General features: G+C 40.7%; 1 protein-coding gene across 2 annotated transcripts in view; it reads left to right on the top strand.

Annotated features, from left to right (window-relative positions):
• Positions 1-26734, top strand: part of LOC115169812 (vasoactive intestinal polypeptide receptor 2-like) — a 39133-nt gene extending 12399 nt beyond the window's left edge. Inside the window, exons 2-13 of one of the 2 annotated variants that reach the window (XM_029725788.1) lie at positions 4031-4136; positions 5982-6095; positions 13471-13562; positions 20894-20991; positions 21281-21353; positions 21710-21860; positions 22774-22834; positions 23115-23184; positions 23823-23914; positions 25345-25471; positions 25605-25646; positions 26063-26734. In XM_029725788.1, coding sequence (XP_029581648.1) covers positions 4031-4136; positions 5982-6095; positions 13471-13562; positions 20894-20991; positions 21281-21353; positions 21710-21860; positions 22774-22834; positions 23115-23184; positions 23823-23914; positions 25345-25471; positions 25605-25646; positions 26063-26236 — 1200 coding nt within the window. In that variant the 3' untranslated portion in view covers positions 26237-26734. Of the gene's footprint in view, positions 1-4030; positions 4137-5981; positions 6096-13470; positions 13563-20893; positions 20992-21220; positions 21354-21709; positions 21861-22773; positions 22835-23114; positions 23185-23822; positions 23915-25344; positions 25472-25604; positions 25647-26062 lie in introns of both variants that reach the window. The other variant, XM_029725787.1, reaches the window with a different exon arrangement.
• Positions 26735-27044: the final 310 nt, after the last annotated feature.

Here is a 27044-nt window from a genome sequence, read left to right as displayed (position 1 = left end):
CTGTTGCCAAATCAGATTTGGGAATAGGCCTTCTCTTTTCATTTCCAAGTGGACTCTTTTCAGGTCATTAGCAAAAGCTCATAATTATCTTGTACCTCAATCAACAGATCAAGATCAACAGCTGCCTCGTATGCGCAATTAACTTGTATATGACATTGAAGTGGTTGCTTATTGCAATGATATGTCCTTGACTCCCAAGTATAAAGTACATTGGATCCATCGCACACAAAGTAATTCTGTCTCATTCAATAGTCAGTGCCCTGTTATCTCATTGATGAGGGATTTTTTTTCAGGAAAACAGCTAACTTCCTGCATTTCAAGACAATTTATGTTGAAAAAATGTGCAGTTTTATAATGCTATTCTACACTTTTTGCTGTGATTGAGAGAAAAATGGGCTGTTTTATCGCTCATCTCATGCCATTGTTCACATTTTGCCATGATGCTGAGAGAAAATGTAGAATTTTTAAAGCTAGTTTTCTGCGACTATAGCTAATTTGCTATCTGACCTCCATGGGGCCCACAACCCCCGAAAAAACATTTGGTTGGGGGACCCCTGGAGGTAGGGGCACGTGCTCTGCGTGCCTGTTTGTTAATCTGGCCCTGAAAATAGTAAAGTCTAGTCACTGCCTTTCATCAAATTATAACAGATTGAATATGGTATGTGGGTAGTGGGTTAGTGGGTTAGTGATACGTAAAATGCATGCATGACTGTAAGTCGCTTTGGATAAAAGCGTCTACTAAGTGGCATATATTATATACCAGTCCTGGGTTCACAAGTCCATCTGGTTATAGACAGATAAACTGTTTTAAACAGGATCACTGGACACAGATTGATCTGTTAGTGTAAGGGGTGCGTAACTGGTGGCAGGGAAGTCAAACGTAGGAGAGCAGAACTTGGTGAATAGCCGGAGCAGTTTAAAAAACTAACGGCATACAAAATAACAAACACATGGGTACAAAACCCGTAGCGCACCAGTAACACATAGTACAAGTACTTACAATAAACAATTCCCGACAAGGACATGGGGGAAACAGAGGGAAAATATACAACATGTAATTAGGGAATTGAAACCAGGTGAGTGTGAAAACAAGACAAAACAAATGGAACATGAAAAATGGATCGGCAATGGCTAGAAGACCGGTGACGTCGACCGCCGAACACCGCCCGAATAAGGAGAGGAACCGACTTCGGGCAGAAGTCGTGACAGTTAGGGGAAAGAGGTAAATATTAGGGTTTTATTTGATATTATTGTATGAATCATATTATACTGCAATTCGAATCATAACAATATTGGATAAAGGATAATCAAATAAAAAGCTACAGAGGCTTACTGTGTGTCCCCAGTGTTTGTGTTTTTAACATTAGTTACAAAATCAGCTGTGGGATACACAGTAGTAATATTAGAAGTTTAGACTTTCACATTTGAGCCTGAAAGTCTGCGTTGAGTTGCATTTACTAAGATATATTACATTTGGAATGTATCTACTCTGCATCTCCTTTCTCTGGCAGAATACTAGAAATTAATCATAGCAATATCCTACAACGCCAATGGCCTTTCAATGAATATGTCTGTCTGCCACAATTTGGTTTAGCAAAGAAGCGTTTAAAAAATACATTTGGTTTAGCAAAAAATAGATAGGATTGCTGCATTAACATAACTAAGGCCACACACATTAGTAGTGACAGCCGAGTTGACGCTGGGTGAAACCAGTAATTAGTGGTTGAGTGCTGAGTGCAGCCTCATTTAAAAGGCCCTTTAGCATGCTAGGAGTGAGTCACTAACTCTCACAGAGATGCATGCCCCAGCCACTGACCTGGCAATCTCTTCCATTTTGGGCAACGCTGTGAGAGTCCCAAGTCAGAGTGATTATTTCTGCTCACACGAGACCGCATACTCACGAAAGGTAGCAGTGTCCTCAGTGCCCATCCTAGCTTGCCAGGGGAAACATTCTGTTTAAAATGAAAACACTGATTTTATGGTTTCTCTCGGCCTGAAGGGAGAGGATAGAAAGGAGATGGCATCCTATTCCCTTTGTAGTGCACTACTTTTGGTCAGGGCCCTTAAGGCTCTGGGCAAAAGTAGTGCACTATGTAGGGAATAGGGTACCATTTGGGACACGATTAGAAGGACCAGTTGCCAGTCAGTTCCACAGTGCGATATAGTTTATTTGGATGCGTTTTGGACTGTCAGTGTAGATACAGTATGTGTGTTTGCCTTAACAGAGGCCAGGGGTCACATCAGTCATTATTTGTGTCCCAAATGGACCCATATTCCCCATATAGTGTACTATCAAAAGTTGGGCATAAGGTGCCATTTGGGATAAAGCATTAAGGGCCCAATGACCCAGTGCGAGGTCTCTTCCGCTTGGTGCCCCCGATTGTTTGTTAACGCTTCTGTAGCCTTTTTATAGACATTGCTGCCTGATGCCGTACTGTGTGTGTGTGTGTGTGTCTGTGTGTGTGTGTGTGTTCCCCCTGAGGCACACTTTCTGTGTCACACTGTGTGGCTCTCACCCTTTCTGTCACATGCCACTTGTTTCTCCTGGCAGGGATTGGGTGTGTTTAGCAGAAAAAGACTAACGTGAAACAACAGTTAATTCTGACATACAGTTTGTTTTAAGCCACTCTCTTCCTGCAGCACTCTGACCAGTTTGACTATTATGTTCTTCACACTCAGTCCATCATCACCTTTGTATTGCACTTGACTCCTCCTGAAGAGACTAACATGCCGGTAACATACTCACACACTCTCTCACACAGACGTCTGAAACCCTTTAGGGATTTAGGGAATGTATACAGTTCCCATTTAGGGTGCTGAAGGTGTTTGTCGAGGAATTCTCTACTACCCTATATCCCATAACCACCAACCTACACAGAATATTTAGAGTGCAAATTCATGATGTGTAAATACATTGGTTATTATTTTTTATCCCCTTCTTTCTCAGAATTTCAATTACGATCTTGTCTCATCGCTGAAACTCCCAACAGGCTCGGGGTCGAGTCATACTTCCCACAAAACCTGACCCGCCAATATACATTCTTTAACACCAGCCCGTTTAACCCGGAAGCCAGCTGCACCAATGTGTCGGAGGGAACACCGTTCAACTGATGACACAAACCCTCCCCTAACCCGGATGACGCTGGGTCAATTTTGAGTCGCCCTATGGGACTCCCGGTCACGGCCGGTTGTGACACAGCCTGGGATCAAACCCGGGTCTGTAGACCGTTGCGCCACTCGGGAGGCCATTATGTTGGTTTTTCTATCCATCTCTCCATTTACTTTATTTAAAAAAAAATATTTAACCTTTATTTACTCATGGAAAAAATCACATCCATTTCATTCTATCTGTAATACTATGGGAATCTTTCCCCTCCAGTAAACCTACTCATTATTTTATTCATTTATTCCCTGTCTCAACTTCGCATGTTGTTAGGAAGGTGGAAATTCAGTGCTCAGATGCCATGATTTTTTTACAATTTAAAACAAGATACAGTGTCAAAGCATCTTAAACATGATACCTGATACTGTAGATCAGGGATCGTCCACTAGATTCAGCCGCGGGCCGAGTGGATGGCCAGGGGGGCCGGAAAATAATTACAAATCATTTGTAGACCCCAAGTAGCCCAAACAGATATAATATTTGACTGAAACATAATCATTTCAAACCTTGCTTACGTTTTGTATACAATCACGAAATCTCTCTCTATTATGCGTCGGAATACCTTCGAACAGATTCCCAAAATGAAAATCACTTGGAGCTGATTTGCTGACATTTTTATGCCCCCGGCCAGATTTGTCCCGCGGCACGCCAGCTGGATTAAGGTCTTGTTCACTGGTCTTTACCTGCTATTCTGTAGCCTATAAGATACAATGTCCTATGAATAATTCATTGAATTCAGAATATGAATGTGCATGAATGTAATTACTGTACACCTTTCTTTCTACTACACAACTGACCCATTAAAATACTAACATCTAAGGATGAGTTAATTCAAGTTAATCAAACATTGAATTTCTTTTTAATTAGGTGAGTGGAAGACATCCAACATGTAACTTCCTTGTGGAGCTTGAGAAAGACCAGGAGGAATGTCTTGTGAAGCTGAGGGAACAAGAATCTTCAAATGCATCCAAAGGTGACACCATCACGGCATATTTTGATTTCACATTTATCTCCTCATCTGACAGTTAAGATAAACCTTGGCTTGTGAATAGATTTTTGAATATTCCGGGAATGGAAACAGACTGCATATTTTGGTGAATGGTGCAAGATCATTTTTTTACATAGATTTTTAGGTCACTCGCCACAAACTTTGATGTATTGTCACTTTCCATTAAAATCTGAATAGCTTGCACTTTAACTATCTTGAAGTAAATGTTGAACATGTTGAAGGTTCTACAACTCATGCTTATGATTATTCTACAAAACTTTATGCCTGCAAGCCCCACCATGCTGCCGACTTACTATGTTGAAACTTTACTGTGAGTTATAGCCAAGGCTGTGCTACATAAATTAAACTAATTGGGTAGAGAAATAAGGTTAATTTTCAAGGGAATTAGTGTACGCTATCAAAGACAAGACACTCAGTCTTTGGCTTTCTCCTGAGTCCCGACAAAAAAACAATGTGTATATTTCTGAGCCTGTGTTTGTGTAATATTAATTTAATATTCGCTGTCTAGCAGACACCTTATTCAAAGCGACTTTCATCAGTGAGTGCATACATTTGCGTATGGGTGGCCCCAGCGGGAATCGAACCCACAACCCTGACGTTGCTAGCGCCCTGTTCTTACCAATTAAGCAAACTGTGCTTCGAAAGCATAGAGAGCATCCAGGTCAACATTAAAGGGAGCAGGGTTTTCATGCATCAGTTGCACTAGCCTAATATGATTATGCAACATTTAGGATAAAACAAATTGCCGTTTGTTAGCGCCAGTAATCAATGTGGGTGGCAATATGCTCAACATTTTTATCTTATAGTGTGGTACTGCACTGCCATTGTCATACACTGTACCACAGGTATGGAGATACCATAAAGCAGGAGCTGCACTTGAAATAATATCACCAGAGCCCTATCCACGATAAATGGAATAGGGTGCCATTTGAGACACCGAGAGACACATATTATACCACTAAGAGAGTGCAGAGATACTTATGTGGGTCACATTGTGAATATGTATTTCTTTGTCCGCTTTTCACAATGTGTTTTAATTTTATTAATTCTATCTGATGTTAATAGCTTTCTTTTTATAGAGCTAGCTATGTTGTTTACAAATGGAGGCTTTCTCTGCTGTCTCTATCTCTGGAAGGGAGCGGAGCTATGTTTTACTGAGCTAAGGCTAAGCGCTCCATTTTTACAACTAAGATGTGGCAAGTGACACTTTGCTTCTTGAATGTCCAATATCTTGAAAACTTGACTGCTGACATGCAAAACATTTTGGGACTGTATCAAAAGTGGACTAATGAAAGAAACACCTAAATATCGTATTTTGTGGACTTTTCCTTTGTATGCCATTTTCCTTTGTACACCTTTTAGTTTAATTAATAACAAAATATTTCAGGAGTCAAGTTTCAGAGAAAGACTTTCTCAGCCTTGGCCTTCCTCCTGACATTGGTGAGACAAATAGATTCACACGTTTAGCCACTTCACCCCCACACGGAGAGTCTATCATAGAGTTTCATAGTACCAGTAGCCTAATGGACTATCATTCATTCTGAAAGAGCCTAGTGCACTGTACGCTGTGCATACACTATGTATGTGAGGCATTTATCATATTCAATACTGCTACAGTATGATGTTATCCATAATGAACAACTTGTAGGGTGAGGGTATGGTCTTGAATCCCCTATGGCAAAGTAGATTTGCTTTGGGAAATTGTTGCATGAGGTAGGCAACTACAAATTTCACAAATATGAGACAAACAAACAACTGTCTTGAATCATTGTATTTATATTAAAACTCTGCTGTCTAATCTCTTGACAGGAGCGGGATGCAAAGCTATCTGGGATAACATAGCATGTTGGGGCCGTGCAGAGGTTGGAGAGACAGTCTCTAGAGAATGCCCCAGAGTGCTCAAGACATTCTTTGGCAGAAATGGTACAGTATTGTAGCCTATAGTTTTCTTCATATATGAATTTCAATATCAATGTCAAAGTCAAAGTCACATTTCTGGGTGGATTTCTGTAAGTGTTGTGTCCCACATCATGCAAATGTTAGAGATGTTTGAGATTTTCCTCAAGCAATGTTCTCATGTTGTCTGTAATGACTACAGCTCAGAAGCGGTGCGTGAGTAAAATCACCGGGGAAGCCAAGCCAGAAAAAAAGCCATATAACAACATACACTACCAGTCAAAAGTTTGGACACCTACTCATTCCAGGGTTTTTCTTTATTTGTACTATTTTCTACATTGTAGAATAATAGTGAAGACATCAAAACGATGAAATAACATATGGAATCATGTAATAACCAAAAAATTGTTAAACATATCTAAATATATTTTATATTTGAGAATCTACAAAGTAGCCAACCGTTGCCTTGATGACAGCTTTGCACACTCTTGGCATTCTGTCAACCAGCTTCATGAAGTAGTCACCTGGAATGCATTTCAATTAACCGGTGTGCCTTCTTAAAAGTTAATTTGTGGAATTTCTTTCCTTCTTAATGCATTTGAGCCAATCAGTTGTGTTGTGACAAGGTAGGGGTGGTATACAGAAGATAGCCCTATTTGGTAAAAGACCAAGTCCATATTATGGCAAGAACAGCTACAATACGCAAAGAGAAACAACAGTCCATCATTACTTTAAGACATAAAGGTCAATCAATGCAGAACATTTCAAGAACTTTGAAAGTTTCTTCAAGTGCAGTCTCAAAAACCATCAAGTGCTATGATGAAACTGGCTCTCATGAGGACCACCACAGGAAAGGAAGATCCAGAGTCACCTCTGCTGCAGAGGATAAGTTCATTAGAATTACCAGCCTCAGAAATTGCAGCCCAAATAAATGCTTCACGGAGTTCAAGTAACAGACGCATCTCAACGGAGACTGCTTGAATCAGGCCTTCATGGTCTAATTGCTGCAAAGAAACCACTACTAAAGGACACCAATAAGAAGAAGAGACTTGCTTGGGCCAAGAAACACGAGCAATTAGACTGTTGAAAATCTGTCCTTTGGTCTGATGAGTCCAAATTTGAGATTTTTGGTTCCAACCGCCGTGTCTTTGAGAGACGCGGAGTAGGTGAACAGATGATCTCCGCATGTGTGGTTCCCACCGTGACGCATGGAGGTGGTGTGATGGTGTGGGGGTGCTTTGTTGGTGACTCTCTCAGTAATTTATTTAGAGTTCAAGGCACACTTAACCTCGCTGGGACATGTGGGACGCTAGCGTCCCACCCGTGGGACACACTAATCAACAGCCAGTGAAATAACAGGGCGGCAAATTCAAAACAACAAAAATCTCATAATTCAAATTTCTCAAACATACAACTATTATATCCCATTTTAAAGATGCACTTCTCGTTAATCCAACCACATTGTCTGATTTCAAAAAGGCTTTACGGCGAAAGCATAACATTAGATTATGTTAGGACAGCGCCTAAACAAGAAAAACCACACAGCCATTTTCCAAGCAAGGAGAGGCATCACAAAAAACAGAAATGTAGCTAAAATTAATCACTAACCTTTGATGATCTTCAGAAAATGTATTGTCTCCAAAACTGCCGGTGAATGAGCACATCAATTTACAAAAATACTCATAAATGTTGATAAAATTTACAACAGTTATTGAAAGAATTAAAGATGCACTTCTCCTTAATGCAACCGCTGTGTCAGATTTCAAAATAGCTTTACGGCAAAAGCACATTGTTCAATATTCTGAGTACAGAGCTCAGCCATCAAAGCAAGCTATACAGTTACCCGACAAGTTCTGGCATCAACTAAACTCAGAAATAGTATTATAAATCTTCACTTACCTTTGCTGATCTTCATCGGGAATGCCCTCCCAGGACTCCCACTTCCACAAGAAATGTTTGTTTTGTTCGATAAACTCCATATTTATGTACAAATACCTCAGTTTTGTTTGCGCATTCAGATCACTAATCCAAAGGCATAATGCGCGAGCGCAAAACCCAAGACGAAAAGTCAAATAGTTCCAATATCGTTCATAGAAACATGTCAAACGATGTTTACAATCAATCCTTAGGGTCTTTTTAACATAAATCTTCGATAATATTCCAACCGGACAATAGCGTATTTATTATTACAGAGGAAAAAGAAGGAACGGTGCGTCTGTGTGCCTGCACAGTAAACAACTCGTTGGTCCCAGGCTTGAGACAGCTCTTATTCTCTCCCCAGTAACAGTAGAAGCATGAAACAAGGTTCTAAAGACTGTTGACATCTAGTGGAAGCCTTAGGAAGTGCAAAATGACCCCACAGACACTGTGGTTTGGAAAGGCAATCAATTGAAAAACTACAAACCACTTCCTGGTTGGATTTTTTTCTCAGGTTTTTGCCTGCCATATGAATTCTGTTATACTCAGACATCATTCAAACAGTTTTAGAAACTAAAGAGTGTTTTCTATCCAAATCTACTAATAATATGCATATCCTACCTTCTGGGCCTGAGTAGCAGGCAGTTAAATTTGGGCACGTTATTCATCTGAATTTCCGAATACTGCCCCCCGTCACCAAGAAGTTAACCAGCATGGCTACCACAGCATTCTGCAACGATATGCCATCCCATCTGGTTTGCACCTAGTGGGATAATAATTTGTTTTTCAACAGGACAATGACCCAACACACCTCCAGGCTGTGTAAGGGCTATTTGACTAGGAGAGTGATGGAGTGCTGCATCACTCTCATCACACCTGGCCTCCACAATCACCCGACCTCAACCCAATTGAGATGAGTTAGGATGAGTTGGTTCGCAGAGTGAAGGAAAAGCAGCCAACAAGTGGTCAGCATATGTGGGAACTCCTTCAAGACTGTTGGAAAATCATTCCAGGTGAAGCTGGTTGAGAGATTGCCAAGAGTGTGCAAAGCTGTCATCAAGGCAAAGGGTGGCTACCTTGAAGAATCTAAAATCTAAAATATATTTTGATTTGTTTATCACTTTTTTGGTAACTTCATGATTGCATATGTGTTATTTCATAGTTTTGATATCTTCACTATTATTCTCCAATGTAGAAAATAGTAAAAATAAAGAAAAACCCTTGAATGAGTAGGTGTGTCCAAACTTTTGACTGGTACTGTATGTGTTGTGATAATTGCGTTGTTTGCTCTATAACCTGTTAGTTCATATGCCTTGTGACCGTGATATTTATGCCTAAGGCCGAGACAATAAGAAGACACAGTGGAAGAATATATTCAACCACACCTTTGTTTTATCACAAAAATGGTGAAGTCCACAAAAAATATTGCATGAAACAAACAGTTACATGACCTACAGTGTGGTCAAGCAAGTTAATGTTTCTGACATTTTTTGACGACTAAACAACTACTGATATAGAACCGCTATTCCTGCACCATTTCAACATCATCTAGTCACCTATGCTTAGTCTTACAGACTACTAAAAGATACCAAAAATAATTTAGTCCAATCAACGTAAGCTAAATATGATGTGGCTGTCCATAGTACTGATTTATGTGTGTGTGCGTGCGTGTAAGTAGAAAAAACATGTTGACTCACACTACTTGTACTTGTACTTGAAACGCCAATGGCATCCTCCTCTTTCATGTTGCCTAAATTGGTCTGACTCTGTCATACAGTACACACTAAGTTTTTGTTGTCCTAGACTACCTGGCTAAAATGCTTGCTCGCTAGCCTTAACTTCCTTTCACGGGCAACAATGCACCAGGACAGCTAGTTAACGTTAGCCTAAATTTACTACATCTAGCTACACGATGAACTTCCATCCTCTCAGGACAGGCGCACAATGTATGAATTTATGGAGAGTTAAGTAAAACCACACGTCCAAATCGCTATCTCCATCCATGGATAATTTAGGAAAGGGAGAATTGTAGATAGCTAGCTAGCCGCCAGAGGACAACGACACAACGAGATGCAACAATTCAAGTTTTCTGTCATTTGGCTTCTAATGTGATTGGTGTGAACTGGCTTCCCTTGACACTTTTTTTTTGGTGCGCCAGGACCATTCAAAGCTGAACTCACTCAGTTTAGCTCAATGCTGATAGGCTTCTATTTTAAATATTTTTTTATCATGGGAGGCGAAATGCTCGTTGGCTTCCCTTGTACTCAATGCAACGGGTGGCAACGATGTCATACTCTTTTTGACTAGACTGCATAGATGGGCTACACATACTAGACAGAGGGGCACTGTTTCGTTCACTTGGATGCTTTCTCCGGTGAGATACATTGAACCTCTTGCAGGTTGAAGTACATTTATGAAACACAGCGAGATGAACGATAAATCATTTTGTATGTTTTTTTCTTTTTTCCTGGTCATCCATGAATACACACCACTGCTACAGCTACACTACAATGTTATGTGTGCATCTTTCCGGGTAGAGCTCACACCATTTTCAGGATTTGAATTCACACCAGACCAATGTTCCTAATTTCCCAGAATTACAGAGGTGCACAGACCAGTGTAATGTAGATTTTCTACAGTTGGAACACGTTGAAAAAAGAAATGGGCCCCAAGTATACAGTTCAATCAGAAAGTATTCTGAACCCTTGACTTTATCCACATTTTGTTACTTTACAGCCTTATTCTAAAATGTATTAAATAAATAAAAAATCCTCAGCAATCTACACACAATACCCCATAATGACAAAGTGAAAACAACTTTTTTGAAATATTTTTTTAAACAGAAATACCTTATTTACATAAGTATTCAGACCCTTAGCTATGAGACTCGAAATTGAGCTCGTGCATAGTGTTTCCATTGATCATCCTTGAGATGTTTCTACAACTTGATTGGAGTCCACTTGTGGAAAATTCTATTGATTGGACATGATTTGGTAAGGCACACACCTGTCTATATAAGGTCCCACAGATGACAGTGCATGTCAGAGCAAAAACCAAGCCATGAGGTCGAAGGAATTGTCTATAGAGCTCCGAGACAGGATTGTGTCGAGGCACAGACCTGGGGAAGGATACCAAAACATGTCTGTAGCATTGAAGGTCCCCAAGAACCCAGTGACCTCCATCATTCTCAAATGGAAGAAGTTTGGAACCACCAAGACTCTTTCTAGATCTGGCCACCTGGCCAAATTGAGCAATCGGGGAGAAGGGCCTTGGTCAGGGAGGTGACCAAGAACCCAATGGTCACTGTGACAGTGTTCCTCTGTGGAGATTGGAGAACCTTCCAGAAAGACAACCATCTCTGCAGAACTCCACCAATTAGGCCTTTATGGTAGAGTGGCCAGACGGAAGCCACTCCTCAGTAAAAGGTACACGACAGCCTACTTGGAGTTTGCCAAAAGGCACCTAAAGGACTCCCAGACCATGAGAAACAATATTCTTAGGTCTGATGAAACCAAGATTGAACACTTTGGCCTGAATGCCAAGCTTCACGTATAGAGGAAACCTGGCACCATCCCTATGGGGGAAAGATGAACGGAGCAAAGTACAGAGAGTTCCTTAATGAAAGCCTGCTCCAGAGAGCTCAGGACCTTAGACTGGGGCGAAGGTTCACCTTCCAACAGGACAACGACCCTAAGCACACAGCCAAGACAATACAGGAGTGGCTTCTGGACAAGTCTTTGAATGTCCTTGAGTGGCCCAGCCAAAGCCCGGATTTGAATCTGATCGAACATCTCTGGAGAGACCTGAAAATAGCTGTGCATTCAACCTGACAGAGCTTGAGAAGATCTGCAGAGAAGAATGGGAGAAAGTCCCCAAATACAGGTGTGCGAAGCTTATAGCGTCATACCCAAGAAGACTCGAGGATGTAATCACTGCTAAAGGTGCTTCAACCAAGTACTGAGTAAAGGGTCTGAATACTTAAGTAAATGTGATATTTGAGTCTTTTAGCAAACATTTCTAAAAACCTGTTTTTGCTTTGTCGTTATGGGGTATTGTGGGATTTTTTTAAATGTATTTAATTTAACTAGGCAAGTCAGTTAAGAACAAATTCTTATTTACAATGACGGTAGAACAACAGATTTTATCCTTGTCAGCTCGGGGATTTGATCTAGCAACCTTTCGGTTAATGGCCCAACGCTCTAACCACTAGGCTACCTGCCGCTGTGTGTAGATTGTGTGTCAATTGAGGAGGGAGAAAAAACAATGTAATCAATTTTAGAATAAGGCTGTAAAAAAGTAAAGGGGTATGAATACTTTCCAAATGCACTGTCTATTGTTCTTTTGTAGCCTATATACTATGGCAAAATTCTCCATTGAATCATGGTGAATTGCATCAAGCCAAATTGCACCAAGCCAAGAATGATACAGTATGTTCTGCACTGCATGGACTAGAGGCAAAATTAATCATGTCTGCTCACTCCACAATCTCCAATGGCCCATGTGGCAGACTAGGATTCTGTGGCGCACTCATCCTACCCATCACTACTGGTGACTGTCTAGACGAATCTGTACTGACACTTCATTCATTATAAACTAATTACCCAGACAAAGAGTATGATAGATGATAGATTACTGTAACATCATTGTATTTACATTAAGACAGGTTCCAGTCTTATGATGAACGCCCCACATTCAAGATACCTCCGACTAAATGTAGCTGTGTGAAATTGAATTGGAGAGGATGAGTTGGGCATGTAAATTGGCTTGGAAGATGTATTTGTAACAGAAACCTCTGGGATCCCTATAGCACCCGTCAAGCCTACAAGTAGGTAGGCTGCTGTGGCATGGTCTGTGTAGAGTAGACTGATGGAGTGTGACATTCAAAGGAGCCGAGAAAGAAAGAGGCCTGTGGCTGTAGTCCTAAATAGTGTGTGGCAAAGTACATTACATGACATTACATACTGGGTTCATTCAGTACTCAACTGAGTAAGTCGAAAGCTTCTTTGAATTAAACATGGAACCCTTTCGCATCCCAGAGAGAGAGAGAGAGAAGTTTTTGTGAAAAAACTCTGAAAATGACATCTATTTGCTCTTGAGAAGTCTGTCTGAATGTTTTTTAGAATAATTTGACAACACTGTAAACAAGAACCAGTTGAATGAAACTTTAATGGAAGCCATCAAGCGTCATGCTCAAAATGGAATCACAGCCACTGAGCAACCACTTAGGGTTGTGTGTGAAGCCATGTGTAGCAAATCACACAAACTTTTTTGGTCGACTTGAGTGGGCATACAAAGGAGGATCATCTTAGCAGAATAAATATCATTCATCAGACTCACTTACCAGAGAAATCAAATAATTGTGTCTACAAAAATACATGCTGCAATTTTCTTTTGACTATGATTTATGAAAGGAATAAAATTATTTTAGAGATGAGGCAATACAAACATTTAACTGACAAAAGCAATGTTTTTCTCCTACCCACAGGAAACATAAGTAAGAACTGTACAGAGGACGGATGGTCTGAAGTTTTTCCCCAAATAACCCGTGTGTGTGGGGCAGAGGAAAAGCATGATAAGGTAACCAGGGTGATGTTCTCTGAGAGTTTTAGATCTCTAGGTCTCTGGTCTCTCTGGTGTTTTAGATCTCTAGGTCTCTGGTGTTCTAGAACTCTAGGTCTCTGGTCTCTCTGGTGTTCTAGATCTCTAGGTCACTGATCTCTCTGGTGTTCTAGGCCTCTGGTCTCTCTGGTGTTTTAGATCTCTAGGTCTCTGGTCTCTCTGGTGTTCTAGATCTCTAGGCATCTGATCTCTCTGGTGTTTTAGATCTCTAGGTCTCTGGTCTCTCTGATTTTCTAGATCTCTAGGTCTTTGGTCTCTCTGGTGTTCTAGATCTCTAGGTCACTGATCTCTCTGGTGTTCTAGGTCTCTGGTCTCTCTGGTGTTCTAGATCTCTAGGTCTCTGGTCTCTCTGGTGTTCTAGATCTCTAGGTCACTGATCTCTCTGGTGTTCTAGGCCTCTGGTCTCTCTGGTGTTTTAGATCTCTAGGTCTCTGGTCTCTCTGGTGTTCTAGATCTCTAGGTCTCTGGTCTCTCTGGTGTTCTAGATCTCTAGGCATCGGATCTCTCTGGTGTTCTAGATCTCTAGGTCTCTGGTCTCTCTGGTGTTCTAGATCTCTAGGTCTCTGGTCTCTCTGGTGTTCTAGATCTCTAGGTTTCTGGTCTCTCTGGTGTTGTATCATTGTTCAAAGTTTGAGCAAGAAACAATACATGATATGACATGCAAGTAGCTGTGTTTGGAAATACAATACTGTAGTCTATCATATCAGATATTGCAATCAAGGTATTGCTACATTGGACATTATAGAGAGGAACATGACAATGTTCTTGTGTGAGTGATTTTCGATTGTATTATATAATATAACATTTTATTTAGTTTGTGGTCTGATTTCTGGGTGTGAAGGCCCTCATGCTGATAATGAAAACTAGCCATATAACCCTTTGCTAAATGCATGGAAATTCTGTCCTCGGTCTGGTGTAGTGTGTTTTTGTATGTGTGGTTTTTTGTGTGTGTGTGTGTGCGTGTGCGTGCTCTCAATTCCACCTGATGCCTTGAAATACAGATGAAACACAGGCGCCTTAAAAGCTAAATAAAAAATCCTGTTCACCGTGGCACCCAGCTGTCTCCTCAATCTAAACATTGCACCACGTGTTTCCCAAATGGCACCCTGATATTTCCTATATAGTGCATTGCTTTTGACCAGAGCCCTGTGGGGAATAGGATGCCATCTGGGACACAGACTCCAAATTACTGTCCTCCTGGTTGGCCCAATACAGCAGATGTTAATAAGAGTCCTAGTAGCAGCAATGTTCCAGGAGGAAAAATGAAGAAGTCTGATGATTCATACTGCTATTCCACTGCCCAGCATTTGATCAGAGCAATCTTCTTTGAAGAAAGCTGAACCAGAGATAAGCCCCGAAAAAAGAGCAATCAAACTCACAAATGACCCATTAATTTAAGGTCATTTCAATAATCCTCCCAACAGTAATTCTTATTTGGCAAACTGACTGTAGTTAAATTGCTGGCCACAATTCCCTACGATTCACTTGCTTCATTCAGATTGAGGAATGACCTCGAACAGCCTATTGTGCTCTCTACACTCTATTCTATTGGAGGTTATCTAAGAGGCCCCACTGGTCTGGATCACAGAGCCACCGGTGGCACTCTACTGATCTCCATATGAAAATAAAACTCCTACTTTCTTAAATATTTAATACACTAAAATGTTTTCCTCTAACCGAGTGGCCATTAATCTGGGAAATTCCCCAACTGTACTCTCACCCAAGCCTTTCCCCCTGTTTGTCCATGTTAAGGCCAAGTCCAATCTTTCAGAATGGAAAATTCATCTTCTCTCACTATGAAAAATAGATAAGAACACATGTTTCCTCTATGACTTGTTTCACACAGAGAGTTCAGAACTTTTGCAATGCCTGCAATACTGTAGTGAAGCCAGGAATTCTTGAAATTGGTGGAGGGGCAAGAAGTACCAAACGATGCCCCTGCCATTACCAATACAGTGCAAGCTCTTTGGGAACCCCCTTCTGGGATGTAACCTCTAGTCCGAGTGCCAGTCTGTTTATGCTATAATGCCAACTCCTTGTCACTCCTTGTGTTTGGCTTGACAATGAGAGAGGTCACCTAAATATTAATTGGCTTTCATCAAGCCGTCCACTCAAGAAAAAGCTGTAACATGGTTCAGGTTATCAGTCAACCTACCAGGGTATTTTTAAACATTACAGGAATGAAATTGATCTTTACCAATGCTGCAGAAATCTGCTCCAAAGCAGTATCCAAATCCATTGGATGTAGAGTAGTGATCATAATATAGTAGTCATATCTAGAAAAAACTAAGTTCCAAAGGCTGGGCTTAATATAATGCATATGAGGTCATAAAATACGTTTTGTAGTGATTCCTATGTTGAAGATGTAAAGAATATTTGCTGGTCTGTGGTGTGTAATGAGGAGCAACCAGACACTGCATGTGACATGTTTATGAAATCTCTTATTCCAGTTACTAATAAGCATGCACCCATTAAGAAAATGCACAACCGATTGGTAAATGTACTGTAAACTGAGAAATCATGTTACAAACTGAACAAAAAGGAGAAACTGTACTATGAAACAAACATAAAGGGCTCTATTTTAACAAAACTAACACAATGGTAAATCTAAGCACAGGAGGTAGCATTATAGGTTCAGGGGTGAGTCAAATGTATTTTTGCTATTTTCACTTTCACAATAATCGGCTAATTTGCTGGCATTGGCGTGAAAGGGCTGGGTTTTGATAAATTTGTGGGTTTGTCGAGGATTGGCCCCTCAAAGGCCAATCAGAATGTGCTCCATCGCAAAATATGTGGTTGCTTCAAGTTGTGTACTTAGTCTTTTATTTTTGCTAAATACATGAACTTGAATCCATTTGCAGTCCACATTGTTCTAAGTAATTACAATGCTTCAATAGCATTCACACTGATATAGGGGCTAAGCCTAGTCTAAATTTCATTATGGCTGAGCATGGACATGAAAAACATTTGGCAATAAGCAAGATTAAATGATTGATTGATAAGGCCTAAAAAGAAAACAAATAATTCTAAACAAAATAACAACTAGTTTTAAATAGGCAATAGTATGTCACACTTAAGGGAACCAGCATTTCTCCCTCTGGGCATATAATATTAAAACAACACAGATTATGGAGGGTTTTATGCACCTCCAAACTTTTCACAGTTGCTGGACAAAGATCCAGTATATTTTGATAGGGGGAATGTCCACTCACCGTTATACTGCTCCCAAACAGGCCTGTTTAATGAACATAATCTGAACCATTTTACAGATCAGATAGCATTCACACATCTCCAGAAGTTGAATTGCAAGCACGCCACGGACGTTGTCACCATAAAACCAGGAAAGTGAAATATTTTAATAAATTAGGTTGTAATAAAATTAAACGAAAAACAAGCAGGTTTTATAAAAACTATGTAAAATGTAATGCTATCATAAAATCGTGAGGATAAAAAAGACACTCATTGCTGTTGAACCAGATTTCATCATAGTAGGCCTAAGGGAGGGCTCGGGTTTTGAACATATGAAACAGAAAACATGCAATTTTTACCGGTTGCAGAGACGAGGTTCACCGGTATTCACAGAGGTTGAAATCTTTTGTTTCATGATGGGCATAGATGCGTGAAGAGACATAGACACACGCACATGATAACATAAGGACTATACACACACGTCCACATGGAGTTTGTGTTGTCCTGTAGATGTTTGGTAGTAGAGTAGTGGCCTGAGGGCACACACTTAATGTGTTGTAAAATATTATTGTGTATACTGTGCATTCGGAAAGTATTTAGACCACTTATTCTAAAATTGATATGTGTTCTTTTTTTTCTCATCAATCTACACACAATAACCCATAATGACAAAGCAAAAACAGGGTTTTAGAAATATCACATTTACATAAGTATTCAGACCCTTTACACAGTACTTTGTTAAAGCACCTTTGGCAGCGGTTACAGCCTTGAGTCTTCTTGGGTATGACGCTACAAGCTTGGAACACCTGTGTTTGTGGAGTTTCTCCCATTCTTCTCGACAGATCCTCCTAAGCTCAGTCAGGTTGGATGGGGAGTGTCACTGCACAGCTATTTTCAGGTCCTTCCAGAGATGTTTGATCGGGTTCTGGCTGGGCCATTCAAGGACATTCAGAGACTTGTCCCGAAGCTACTCCTGCGTTGTCTTGGCTGTGTGCTTAGGGTCATTGTCCTGTTGGAAGGTGAACCTTCGCCCCAGTCTGAAGTACTGAGCGCTCTAGAGCAGGTTTTCGTCAAGGATGTCTCTGTACTTATCTCCGTTAATCTTTCCCTCAAGCCTGACAAGTCTCCCAGTCCCTGCTGCTGAAAAACATCCCCACAGGATGATGCTTTCCTTCCGCTTGGCATTCAGCCCAAAGAGTTCAATCTTGGTTTCATCAGACCAAAGAATATTGTTTCTCATGGTCTGAGAGTCCTTTAGGTGCCTTTTGGCAAACTCCAAATAGTGTGCCTTTTACTGAAGATTGGCTTCCGTCTGGCCACTCTACCATAAAGACTTGATTGGTGGAGTTCTGCAGCGATGGTTGTCCTTCTGGAATGTTCTTCAATCTCCACAGAGGAACTCTGAAGCTCTGTCAGAGTGGCCATCAGGTTCTTGGTCACCTCCCTGACCAAGGCCCTTCTCCCCGATTGCTCAGTTTGGCCGGATGGCCAGCTCTAGGAAGAGTCTTGGTAGTTCCAAACGTCTTCCATTTAAGAATGATGAAGGCCACTGTGTTCTTGAGGACCTTCAATGCTGCAGGAATGTTTTTGAACCCTTCCCCAGATCTGTCCCTCGACACAATCCTGTCTCAGAGCTCTACGGACAAATCCTTCAATGTCATGGCTTGGTTTTTGCTCTGACATGCACTGTCGACTGTGGGACCTAATATAGACAGGTGTGTGCTTTTCCAAATCATGTTCAATTAATTTAATTTACCACAGGTGGACTCCAATCAAGTTGTAGAAACATCTCAAGGATGATCAATGGAAACAGGATGCACCTGTGTTCAATTTCGAGTCTCATAGCAAAGGGTCTGTATACTTATGTAAATAAGGTATTTCTGTTCTTTATTTTTAATGCATTTGTAAAAATAAAACAGTTTTCACCTTCTCATTATGGGGTATTGTGTGTAGATTGATGAGGAAAATGTTTTTATTTAATCAATTTTAGAATGAGGCTGTAATGTAAAGAAATGTGGAAAAGGGGAATGCGTCTGAATACTTTCCTAATGCACTGTATATTTATTGTAATGACCTTAATTTTGCTGGACCCCAGGAAGAGTGGCTGTTGCCTTGGCAGCAGTTAATGGGGATCCATAATAAATACAAATGCAAAATGGCAGCAATGGAGTTGGCAAGAGCACAAACAGATCTGGGACCAGGCTTTGTAACCTCAACTTTGGCTGTTAAGCTTTTTCTTATAGTTATATTTGAAGGGTACTTATGATGTGATGTTCAAACGTGCTGTATATTTTAGAATAATTAAAACAAGGACTGATGTGATATCAAATGTCGTGCATGCGTGCGCGTTTTGAAGAACAATGAGCAATGGATAGTGTGAAGTGCAGGTGTAGAAGAGGTCGCTGCAGAACAGGAGCTCTCTCCATGCTTTTAGAGAGAATGATTGTTTTAGTAAGATAATGTACATTTGGCCCTGCCTCAAACTGGGAGTGTTGGTGCATTGGTAGGTTGGTAGGGTCCTTGTCTGACGTTTTAAAGAAAGTCATTTTGTTTTTCACTAGACAGTGGTAAAAGGGTGGAAATCAAACATTTGACACATTTCCTGGGGAAACAATATTAGAGAGCAGATTCACACAGGTCCTTTTAACAGATTTCAATCTCTTTGAATCAACCTGTGAATCACTCTTTGAGCGGGTTGAAATGATTTAGCAGTAGAAGCACTTTTTTTCGCCCATCTCTACAGTACACCTTTGTGAGTCTGAAAAGGAGTCTCTAAATGTCTCTCAAAACGTCTCAATGATTCTGTACCTCTGCTTTTCCTACCTCACGCAGGTCCTTTTAATGACATAGTAAATCCCTTTGAATCAACGTGTAAATCTTTCTTTGAGTGGGTTGAAATGATAAGCAGTAAGAACAGCACTCAGTACCTCCTCTCAGGGGAAGGCTCTTTTTGACAGTAATGCTTGGTACATGTTTTTCTCCCAAATGTTTTTTACCACTTTTGTGACTTTATCTTAATTTCTCTAAAGATAGAAAGCTGCTTTTGAAACTTTGAATCCCTGACTATGAAAAGCCAACTGACGTGGAATCTTGAAGTGTTGAAGGGTTGCACCCTCTATAGCCATTATAGTTATTATCTGACCCTGCTGTACATCTATTAACATTTCAATGTCTTGAAAAACGATCTGGCCTTAATTGACCACTTAAATCGCAACGCTATACAGCCAGAAGATATTAGGGCCCAAGGTGAGACCCAGATGCAGACACGGGAGGCAGATGGCTTGAGTCTGATATTTATTATAATCCAAGGGGCAGGCAAGAGAATGGTCGTGGACAGGCAAAAGATCAAAACCAGGTCAGAGTCCAGGAGGTACAAAGTGGCAGGCAGAAAGGTCCGGCAGGCGGTTTCAGAGGCAGGCAAGGGTCAAAACCGGGAGGGCTAACAAAAGAGATGAGAAAAAGCAGGCGCACGGGAAAACCCACGCTGGTTGACTTGACAAGACGAACTAAGCAACACCTGGAGGGGGTGGAGATAATCACAGGAATAGGTGAAACAGATCAGGGTGTGACAGAACAGAACTGGCAACCCCTCGGAGCCTGGTGCCGCTCTAGGCTTTTTCCCTGCTTTCTAGGGGATTTTTCCTAGCCACTGTGCTTCTGCCTCTGCATTGCTTGCTTGCTCTTTGGGATTTTAGTCTGGGTATCTGTAAAGCACTTTGTGACAACTGCTGATGTGCTTTATTAAATACATTTGATTGATTGATAAAATTGAAGTTCTTGGATGTGCTGATGCATGCCAGTCTCATGGAAGAATGGTTTAGTATTTGTAATGATATGTTTACCTGCTGAGGATGTTTAAAAACTATTACAACCTATAATCTGTCCTTCCTTATTATTCATTTGATGTTAGGATTAAGTACATTCTGAAAGTACGCACAATGTTGATATTGCACATGACTTGCACATGTTCTTTATTCTAACTTTTCTTCTATATATGTTGGTGAAGTAATTGCCCATAGTTTTTTTTTACATTTCATTTAATTGAATATATACAGCTTTGATACTGCCAATGACTGTACTGTTTGTTCTCTCTCCTATAGCTGGTCTTCTTTATGGTGGTGAAGACTCTGTACACCCTGGGCCACAGTTTGTCTTTGATCGCCCTCACAACCGGGAGCGCCATCCTCTGTGTATTCAGGTGAGCGTTAGGATGCATCCCAAATGGCACCCTATTCCCTATATAGCGCACTACTTTTGCCAAGGGCCCTGGTCATAATTAGTTCTTAATATACGAAATAGGGTGGCATTTGGGACACAGCCTTAGTTACGTACAGTAGAGAACACCCTCTGTTCAGAGCAGCAGGGTATTGGATCAACACACCAGAGATCCTCTGATTTAATAATTACCTCTGCCACCCCCTCTATAGAAAACTCCACTGCACGAGGAACTACATTCACCTCAACCTGTTCTTTTCCTTCATCCTGAGGGCGGTGGCGGTCCTTGTGAAGGACGACATCCTCTTCTCTCGCAGCAATCAGTGTTCTGAGCTGCCTTCACTGGTGAGCCAGGATGTTTATCAGCCTGCATATCTCTGGTTCTTATAGTTCATTCACAAATCAGACTGATATGTATTTGTATAGATTGGTTGGAAACATGTTTCTTTCACTTCTTTGAGATTGAGGAACAGAATTCAGTTTCCATTGGACACATATTTTGGTTATTGTACCTTCAGTTCACTCTGATTATGTTTGTGTGGGTATACTTTAGAAATGTGTGTTTTCCACTTCTTCGTGTATCAGAATAAGGACATGGAATTCAGTTTCCATATGGACACACACGTTTGTTCTTTGTGTTGATTGTCCAGTAATTTCTCTTTGTATAGCAGCACAAGTGATGTACTACAATGTTGTTCCAGATTGGATGCAAGGCGAGCCTGGTGATTTTTCACTACTTTATCATGGCCAACTTCTTCTGGTTGCTGGTTGAGGGCCTCTACCTCCATATGCTGCTGATTGTCATCTTCTCTGAAAATAGGCACTTCATCGTTTATCTTCTCATTGGCTGGGGTAAGCTACTTAAGCAAAAGGTCCCGAGGGGGTGTGGTATATGGCCAATATACCATGGCTAAGAACTGTTCTATGCACGACGCAACGCGAGTGCCTGGACACAGCCCTAGGCCGTGGTATATTGGCCATATATCACAAACCCCCGAGGTACCTTATTGCTATTATAAACTGGTTATCAATGTAATTAGAGCAGTAAAAATTTATGTTTTGTCATACCCTTGGTATAGGGTCTGATATACAACGGCTGTCAGCCAATCAGCATTCAGAGCTCGAACCACCCAGTTTAGAATTAAGCAATAAGGCATGAGGGTGTCACGTCCTGACCATAGAAAGCTCTTATTTTCTATGATAGAGTAGGTCAGGGCGTGACAGTGGTTTTTTTCTAATTATTATTTTCTATGTGGGGTTCTAGTTTAGTTTTTCTATGTTTGGGTGATTTGTATGATTCCCAATTAGAGGCAGCTGGTAATTGTTGTCTCTAATTGGGGATCATACTTAAGTAGCTTGTTTTTCACTTGTGGGTTATGGGATATTGTTTATGTGTAGTTTCATTGTAGTCACGGTTAGTTTATTCTTTATTTGTTTTGTATTTTTCAAAAATGTCACTTTCTAATAAATTATGTGGAACGCTATTCACGCTGCGCCTTGGTCCAACCATTATTATTATGACGAACGTGACAGAGGGGTTGTCTTATATGGCCAATATACCACGGCTAAGGGCTGTTGTTATGCACAACGCAATGTGGTATACGGTCTGATATACAACAGCTTTCAGTCAATCAGCATTCAGGGCTCGAACCACCCAGTTTATAATCATTAATATATACTGTGTGCAATGTATCAACAACAGTGAGGAACATACAGTACATTCAATCCATTTATACTTTCAGATGTATTCTCCTCTCTGTTTCAGGAATCCCAACAGTGTTTGTTTCTGCATGGGCTATTGCAAGGGTTTATTATGAGGATACTGGGTGAGTTACCTTGGAAATCATAAATGTACATGATTGATGTGTTGGATTCTTTTCCTATGTGATTGCCAGACTGCTGTTTGTCTTGGTTTGCATGTTATAATTTGTGACTTCAGATTCATGTGATTATCAAATTAATCAAGTATTTGGCAACCTTTATCCTTTGGATTTAATGCTCAAATCATTTTGACCAGTACAATGTGCTGTGCTTAGGTTAGTATGGGCAGGGATGCATGGAACGTGTTTACTAACATTCTCATATAGGTTTTTCCTATTTCTTCAGCTGCTGGGAACAGAATGATAACCCAATCCCAATGTGGGTGATCAATGTGCCCATAGGAATCTCCATCATGGTAGGTATCCAACATCTATCCTGACCCATTGCTGCTGCTGTAATTTCCTTTACCATATGCAGCATCCAACTGCTGCTATATCCAGGCATTAACTAAACAGGTGTCCACTAGATAAGTAAATGTCATACAGAGGATGCGTCCCAAATGGCACCCATTACCTATAGAGTGCATTACTATTGACCAGAGCCTCATGGGCCCTGCTCAAAAGTAGTACACTGCAAAAGGGAATAGGTTTCCATTTGGGATGCAGACAGAGAATATTCCGATCTGTCAATCTAGCGCATACTGGGAGCTGATAGGACTGTAATAGCAAGAGCATGCTACATTTATGTAGTTACTCTGCATGCATGTGAATGAATGCAGTTCCTGGATATAATTCAAGGTTGATCCTGGCTTTATCGACATTTCTCCTGTCCAAACATAGTTATTTACAGCAAGTGATTTATATGTAACGGCTTCTACAGTTTCCTCTTATCTGATTGCATCACATTTCCCTCAAATGTAAACCATTACTGGTCATAGATGACCTAAATGCCCTTCAAAAGCAATGCAGTGAACAAATTTGACTAAATATACAAATATGTGTCATATTTATATGATAATATATTATATATCATGTCTGTTTACTGGCTTTCCAGGTGAACTTCCTCCTGTTCATCAGTATTATAAGAATCTTGGTTCAGAAACTGAGGTGTCCTGATGTGGGTGGCAACGACCAGTCACAATACAGGTATGTGCTGTTGTACCCAAGTAGGCATGTGTTACTGCACTCAGGCAAAAGACAATGAGTACTCAACAATGGAGTGTATCAACATTCCTATGTCACAACACTTAAATGCCACAGTATACAATTGCATGCCACTGACATGTGGTATTTTAGTTGCCTTCTCAGGCCAAAGACATGCAGCCTGAAGGTGTTCTATAGTGCAGACTGCAGAGTGACACAAGATTCAGGCTAGCTATAAAGGTGGTCATCACAGCACGCCTTTGCCTTCAGGGAGAAATATTCCCATCTGGTCAGCGAGGGGATTTAAGGGATAAGAGGCGGGTGGTGATGCTAAAACTGGATGAGCTGGTGTCTACTGCTACAGCATAATCCACCTCAGTGCTAAGAATCACAGGTTGGCACTTGGCAGCCAGTATCCCTTAACGATTTAGGAGGCATTTCAAATGCCACCTTATTCCCTACAGGGCCCAAAGGGCTCTGGTAAGTAGTGCACTATATAGGTAAAATGGGGCCATTTGGGATGCAGACTTTACTCTCACTGCAGCACAAAGCCATCCCTGAGTTCAGACCAGTCTGCTGATGACTATCTGCTTCCCTGAAAACCTTCTGAGGAAATTCTCAGCAGCCAGAAGGGTAGCATCACCAGAAGGGAGTAATTCACTCTGTAATCTGTGCAGTCTGTTGAGGTTTTAGAAAGGCTAAGATGCTGCCTCTTCAGAGAAATATATCCCGAAGAATATATGTAGATCTGAATGACCGCTCTTGTGGCAAAAGGCTGTGGAATGCTGGGTAAAAACTTAGATAAAGATTCCGGTTATTTTGGGTGCCCTTTTGTTGATAGGATATTCTCTATGCCGCTCTATACACATTGCACGTTATTGAGCTGCATATTTATGGGATTCTAGAGAAACTCCAGACATGCTTTATGTAAAGAGATCATCAACATGGGAATGTGATGTTGACCTGACATCAGTGGAGGCTTGGTGAGGGGAGGACGGCTCATAATAATGGCTGGAATGGAATGAATGGAATGGACACGTGTTTGATACCATTCCATTCACTCCATTCCAGCCATTACACACCATTATTATGAGCCGTCCTCCTCTCACCAGCCTCCACTGCCTGACGTGCACTGGCACAGCCCCTTGTTGATTATCCCTTACGTATTCCATTGATGTGGATATGTACAAAAAAGCATGAGGACGCACACCCAAAATAGTTAGAGAAGTGCCAACTCAACAAAAAATGTAAAGTCGCATACACTATATGCTCCCAATAATTTAAATTGGTAAACACCAACGTTTCGACACCAAAGTTTTGTGGACATATAACCAACAATTATTATTATATTATACAGTATATTACTGAATATAACAGTGTGTAGTCTCTAGGTCCCCTGCATACAGTATCTGTAATATTGTGTGTGTTTTCAGGAGGTTGGCCAAATCCACTCTCCTGTTGATCCCTCTGTTTGGCATCCATTACGTTGTCTTTGTGTCTCTCAATGAATCCATGGCAGATTACAAAATCTTCTTTGACCTCGCTATCGGTTCCTTTCAGGTAAAACTGATCATTTTTGCATAATTTAATCATAATTAATATCTTCTGGCTATATTTGGCAGTTTTGTTGGGAATTGTTTGTGTTTTTGGTTCTCTCTCATTTGGGGGTTTTCTGTTGATGTTCTATTGGCAGGGCCTGGTGGTTGTCATCCTGTACTGTTTCTTAAACAGTGAGGTAAGCCATTGTCTTTAAGCTCTTGACTTAATTGTTGTTTCTTTTCTTTCTGGAATTAAAGGGTTGTCTTGGACTAATGGCTCAATGATGAAGACAAATAGCAGTGTAAATGATTAGTGAATCAGTGTTGACAGTGTCTTCCTTGGGTCAATTTGGGAAGAAAAGTGGGGGCTTTTATGAAAGCTATTTTGGAAAACAAGGTTTTAACTGATTAAGAGAAATGTTTACAGTTTAATTAGGGAGGTCTTTTATTAGCAGTTGATAAACATTGACATTTTAAATGTTGTCTGCTTCGTTTTCATTGTAGTAAATCGGCGAGGACAGGATTATATTGAAACATGATATAGTATAGCTATGAATTGACAGATGTCAACTAGTTTTCCCTTTGTGCTAAGAGATTTATCTTCCTACTTCAGGTTCAAGGGGAACTGAAGAGAAAATGGCAGAGTATATGCCTCAACTGCCATATGGCCAGAAACTACACCCAGCACAACACCTATGCCTCCAGAAACGGCTCAGAGAACATGGCTCAGTTCCAACGTAACTGTCGTGCCCAGTCCTTCCTGCAGACAGAGACTACTGTACTGTGAGGGCTGCGGGTAAAGAGGCATCTGTCTCCATTAAAACGCTATAAAACTCTGGTATTGGCCTAAATACACACTACAGCAAGCATAGGCTACAGTTGTGGGCACTAAAAAGTTAGGTTGGCCCACAGTATTGGCAGAACAATTACTGAAATGGCTCTAGGATCTTCTAATGAGTTTGTCTATTAAACCTGTACCCTTTATTGTGCCTGCAACTTATAGCAGATGTCATAACAGGGTATTTTTAACAGATATGAATAAATTGGTTTGTCTGCAGTAATGTCAATGTTTTTAATTCATTGGTTAGTTTAAATAAACCTTTCATTAATGGATGCCAGGGAGAAGTGCTGTGCATGGCTAGTATACCTATCCCTCTCTCTTTCCCTCTGGGATGAAATGGATTTCACACTGTGCTTAGTGACCTCATGCAGCCCTCCACCCATGTGTTCTGACACTAGTCTAAATGAACAATGTCTTTCAAGTTAATATCTGAGTCTCAAATGGCACCCTATTTTCTATATAGTGCACTACTTTTGACCAAAGCCCTATGGGCCCTGGTCAAAAGTAGTGCACTAAACAGGGAATAGGGTGCCATTTGGGACATTGACAATATCGGTTGAGTCATTTGTGATGACTTTCAGAGTGAAAAGAACTAAAGGGTAAGAGAGAGTTATGGATTCTAATTAACAATGGTTTCATCTTGACTGTCAAACATTGTATCTACTTTCGTAAATGTAAAATAACTGTAGCATAGATTTAGTTTTCTTCATGGTTCATTTGCTGTTTAAACATTTAAGCAATGTGTTGTCGAACT

Source organism: Salmo trutta, chromosome 31 (assembly GCF_901001165.1).
Source record: "Salmo trutta chromosome 31, fSalTru1.1, whole genome shotgun sequence".
Taxonomy (NCBI): Eukaryota; Metazoa; Chordata; class Actinopteri; order Salmoniformes; family Salmonidae; genus Salmo; species Salmo trutta.
Note: the sequence above shows the minus strand (reverse complement) of the source record. Positions and strands in the feature narration are given on the sequence as shown.